Below are 5,343 nucleotides of genomic sequence, written 5' to 3' on the forward strand. Positions count from 1 at the left end.
GATCTACATGTGACCTCCTCCCTGGGGGACGGACAACAGAAAAGTAGGTGAAGGGAGACATCGGACAGGGCAAGATATGACAAAATAATAATTTATAAATTATCCAGGGTTCATGAGACAGTGGGGAGCGGGAAGGGAGGGGCTTAAGTGGTGAGCAAATGTTTAGAGAATGATGCGGGCAATGGGTGTACAAATGTGCTTTACACAAGTGATGTATGTATGGATTGTGATAAGAGTTGTATGAGCCCCTAATAAAATGATTAAAATAAAGAGTTACAATCTTGGAAACTCACAGGAGGAGTTTGACCCTGCCCTATTGAGGGTGGTGGGGGTGTCTTTGAGCTTTTTTATTTTCAGAGTGACTTCTCATCCCTGGCGGGGAGGTGTAGCCAGCGGAAGCAGCTGTGTAGATCAGCTGATGGGGTAGCCCCTGGCTGACCTTCCCACCTGGAACAGGACAGCACAGAGAAGTATAAGTGTGGGAGAAGCACTTTCCCCTCTTGCAGTGACCTAAGGCTGCTGTAGTCACCTGAGCCTTGGCATTCTGCTTTCAGCCACTTCCCCTTTTCACGTGCCTACAATTGGTATTTACAAAAACCTTTCATCGCCTAGGCTACCATTTAGCACATGACTGTAAGAAGAGAAAAATACAAGTAATCCTATCAACAGCAGAGTGACAAATATGCAAAGGAGTCCAGGCTGGGCCCTGGACACTATATTGGATGGACAATAAGCTGGGGAGAGAGGTAGGGGCATGACGTTGTCCATAAAGAAAACACACCCCCCTCCCAACAAAACAAGACAACATCCAACCCATCTTCCCCCTCCAGCTGAAGACTGGTCTTAAGAACCATACGCCATAAGTGATGTTTCCTACAGGTTTAAAACGGGTGTTTATTTCATAGTATCAGGTTGTGGCTGTACTGCTTTAAACAATTTGAGATCTTCCTGATGGCCTTGTATACTGGACTTTATGTAATCTTGAGGTTGACTGCTGGCGAGCTCTGTGGTTTCCTCCTTTCTGCTTTTATCTTGAGACATTTCCATTGGAAGCTTACATTTGCCCCCAAATGAATGTATCTCTCTGTTGCAAAAGATGACCCCTGGAAGGTAAGTTAGGTAAGAAGCTAAGAGAGAGGGTGCAAAGCAGAAGTCCTGACGGAGGAGGAAGGAGAGAGAACGTGAGCTCTGGAGAGGCCCAGCTGATTGAGAATCTCGGCTGTGCCCCTCAGGCCATGGTACAACTTACCTACCTTCTAAGACCTTCAGTTTCTTCATCCTGAAGCAGGTAGACCATCCACATCATCATTTTTATGTGACTTAAATGAGGATGTCTTAAGTGTCCGCTGCCACTCACACTTACTGCTATCGAGCCGATGCCGACTCATAGCGACACTAGGGGCAGGGTGGAAGGCCCCTGTGAGTTCCACGACTAGCTGTTATGGGAGTAGGAAGCCCTGTCTTTCTCCTGCGACCCCATGTACAGCGGACTCCCTCTGCCCCTTTCTGTACGTGTAGAATGAGCTAAGATCGTGGGGGCAGTGAGCAAGACTATGTATTAAAGGGAAAGAGGAAGATTTGGACAAAATCATTTCCTTAACGCCCACATCCCTCAGCTCTTAACTAGGTGACCGGCAGGGACTCTGGAAAGCAGGTCTTCTGTTTGTGAGACTGTGGGCTCTGTCTGTCCTGTCCTGTCATGGTGCTGCTGCTACTCGGGCTCACATTCTTGCAGTTTCCCAAAGGCATCAGATTCCCCCTGGAAAATGAATGCCAAAGACGGAATCCTGCTTTCTTCAAGTGCCTGGCCTGTAGTCGGGCTTGCATCTTTGAAGTCATTTCTCCATCTGCCCCCTGGAATGTTTTAAAGGAAAAGCACTTTGCTTCCACTGCCCAAAGCGGTTAGACAGCAGTTAGCACTCGCCTGGTCTAAAAGCAATCAGTGGCAATGATGCCATTTGCCCTACCTTGAAGTAGCTTGTGAATGGTCAGATGAAATACTTACTACCATGCTTGAAATTGCACGCGCTCTCTCTTTTTCGCCCCTGATTATTAAGCTAGGGAAGAATGCCTTCTTTCCCCATCTTTCTCTGTCTCTTAAATCATCCTCTTACATATTTCATTGCTTCTAGAAGGGACCATACCGTACTACAAGCTCTTGACTTCTCTGAGCTTTTATGTACGGATTTGCGCATTATTTTCTGGGTTGTGTGTGATCTTTGAATTTCTACTATTGAAGAAAAACACAGATCTTTGCAAAATATAGTTTTTATTAATTTTTAATTTTTTTAGACCTAGCTCTACTGAAACCAGATTTTAGGTACTTTTTTAGTAAGTACATCAGACCAGATCTCGTCTTCTCAAACCCCTGTCTTCATCCCGACCGGCCCGTAAAACAGCACAGGTGCGTGTGTTTGTAAATAAAGTTGGTAGCAGCAGAGACGAGAGTCCAGCTGGGGTTGCAGGTTTTAATGAAAAAAGGTTTTGTGAAAAAAGGCTTTAATGCATCCATATTTACCATTATTAAAAAAAAAAAAAGATTTCAGACTCTTCAGTTCAAAGATAACCTCTCAAACTTTCGCCTTCTCTCTTTGCAGATGGTATGCTTTGAAATCTAAACCGGGAAAAAAGGATAAGGAGCGAGGAGAAATTGAGGTTGATATCCAATTTATGAGAAACAACATGACCGCTAGCATGTTTGACCTTTCCATGAAAGATAAGTCTCGGAACCCGTTTGGGAAACTGAAGGACAAGATCAAGGGCAAGAATAAGGATGGTGCCTCAGATTCTGCCTCCGCCATCGTGCCCAGCCTGACGCCCTCGGTGGACAGCGATGATGAGTCTTCCACAAAAGACAAGAAGAAGAAATCCAAGATCAAGACCCTGTTTTCCAAGTCCAATTTGCATAAGACACCGCTCTCCCAGTCCATGTCCGTCCTGCCTACTTCCAAGTCAGACAAAGTGCTGCTGCGTCCTGGAGACTTTCCGTCCCAGTGGGACGACGACAATGAGGACGCGTCCTCGTCTGCCTCGGACTGTGAGTTTCTGCTCTCTTCTGACAGGGCTTTCCTTCCGTCACTTAGCCTGCCTTGCTGTGAGGGAAGAAACAAATGCTGCACGTGTGTGTGTGCGTGTGTGTGTGCACGCGCACATGCCCACCGGCAAGGGTGTCCATGGACACAACCCACACTTTAAGAGCAAGGTTTAATTCAGCTCTTAGTTACTAAAATGATGAAGGTGGTGGGCTATCTTAATCCTGGTAAGGAAGCCCTGTCTATCTTCTAAGCCCTCTGTTTCTAAGAAAGTTTACTTTTCAGAAATAGGCTCTGACTTAATTGCCTCCATAAACTACGGGCTCCTTTGTCATGAGACCATAAGAAGTGGTTGGTGCCCCATGAACCCTTTCTGACCATTTTAATCATGAGTTGAATCGATGAGTTTCGTTCAAAAGGGTAGAAATGTAGAAGTTGCTAAATGGGTGTATATTATTTGTGTACATGACCACCACCCCCCAAAAAAAAGGTCTAGTTCTATAACTAAGATGGCCTTTGAAGTTAACAGAAAGCACTTCAGGTATTTACTGAATTCCCATCGTATGTTAAGGCACCTCAGTGGTGCTATGGGGTTAAGTATGGGGCTGCTAACTGCAAGGTTGGAGGTTCAAACCCATCAGCTTGTCCATGGGAAAGAGATGAGGCTATCTGCTCCATAAGTTGGAATCTACTGTATGGCAGTGGGTTTTTTTCTTATGCGCTTTAGCCCTGAATTAAGTGTGTATTTTGAAGCTCAGCTTCAGTGACCAAATCCTTACTACTGACCAGCTGTCCTTGGTTGTTTAACGCGGGCTTTCTCATCTGCGGCTCCAGTGGCATTTAGGCGGAATGAGTTTTTGGTACAGTGGGCTGTGCCGTGCATTGTTGGATGTGTAACAGCCTCCCTGACCCTCACCCACTAGATGCCAGTAGCACTTTACTGGTGTGACCAGATATTCCTGCCAGATATTGACAAGTTAGCTCTCCACGGCCAGATGTTAACCGCTTGTTTAACTTCTTATTCTCTTTTGATTTTCTGTTCTTCTCCCCACAGTGATGACTCACAAGAGAACAGCAAGTGCAGACCTCAAGCAGCTGACCCAGATCAGTTTCACCCTGCCCAGAAAGGAAGGCCTCTCCTTCCTTGGTGGCCTTCGGTCCAAGAATGATACTCTTTCCCGCTCTAATGTCTGCATCAACGGGAACCATGTTTACCTGGAGCAGCCTGAATCCAAGAGCGAGACCAAGGACAGCACCCCTTCCTCTTCCCCGTCCCCCCAGGCCTTCGGGAGGAAGCATTTGTTTTCCTCCACAGAAAACCTGGCTCCTCGCTCCTGGAAGGAGCCTGGAGAAGCAGGTGGAGCTGCTTCTGACCGGCAGTCCTCAGAGCCATCCACAAAAGACTCTTTGAAGTCCATGTCTCTACCATCCTACCAACCGCTGGCCAGCGGTGATGTCCAGGGCAACACAGCCGCGGGGAACGCAGAGGCTGCCAAAGAAACCAAGGAGAGCAAGAAGCAGGACAGCAAGAAGCCCTCTCTGCTCTCTCTGGTGACGGGAAAGAAGGATGTGGCCAAGGGCAGTGATGGTGAGAGCCCTCCCACCAAGGGGAAGGAAGGCACGCTCCTGGAGAGCAAAGCAAGGGAGGACAGGCCAGAGCCTGTCAGAGACCTGGTGAGAAAATCCGAGAAACATCCTCCAGCCACTGTCTCCGAACGGAGTAGGTCGCTGAACCCCTTTGAAGAAGTGCAGCTCACAGAACCAGAAGCTGAGCCAGAGCCCACACCGGACCCCGCGCCCCCGGTCCCTGCGCCAAGGGCCCTGCAGACCAAGGCCGTCAAACCTCGGTGAGTCCTGGCTCTTCTCCTGCGGGGCCTTCCGCCTCTTTCCCAGCCCAAAGCTGCTAGCCCAGCATGCATGACCTGGCCATCTCCGTCCTACAAGCAGAGCCCCGGGGCGGGCGAGGTCTTGCCGTGTTTGGTAGCGGGATCTGAGGGCTGTCGACTGAGAGTGCTAGGTTTGGGTTGTGATCCGTGCAGAACGTGTGCTTGTTGGGCTCTTGTTGCAAACCTCCCTGTGCGACAAAGACCGCCTCTTCGCTTCGTTCCCTGGCACATGGGTGTGCTTGGATGAGCGACCCGGGCCCACTCCGGAGTGTGTTCTCAAAGTTCTCTGTGTGCTTACCCTGCCTCCTGTGCGAGAAGCCCAAGCAAGACCTGAGGACGGCCTTCGGCTTTGAGGCATGACTCACATTCACACTGAGGAGCTCTCTGTGGCCTGGGGTGTGAAAGACTTCCCCACCCCACCCCAC

At 48.8% G+C, this 5,343-nt stretch overlaps 1 protein-coding gene across 1 annotated transcript in view; it reads left to right on the forward strand.

Annotated features, from left to right (window-relative positions):
• The first annotated feature begins 2,601 nt into the window (after positions 1–2,601).
• RAB11FIP1 (RAB11 family interacting protein 1) overlaps positions 2,602–5,343 on the forward strand; it is a 13,050-nt gene continuing 10,308 nt past the window's right edge. Inside the window, exons 1-2 of the mRNA XM_030884626.2 lie at positions 2,602–3,037; positions 4,087–4,879. Of these exons, the coding sequence (XP_030740486.1) occupies positions 2,671–3,037; positions 4,087–4,879 (1,160 nt within the window). The 5' untranslated portion in view covers positions 2,602–2,670. The remainder of the gene's footprint in view (positions 3,038–4,086; positions 4,880–5,343) is intronic.

The sequence above is a fragment of the Echinops telfairi genome, unplaced genomic scaffold, assembly GCF_000313985.2.
Source record: "Echinops telfairi isolate 266 unplaced genomic scaffold, ASM31398v2 ScPeMD7_9;HRSCAF=40, whole genome shotgun sequence".
NCBI lineage: Eukaryota > Metazoa > Chordata > Mammalia > Afrosoricida > Tenrecidae > Echinops > Echinops telfairi.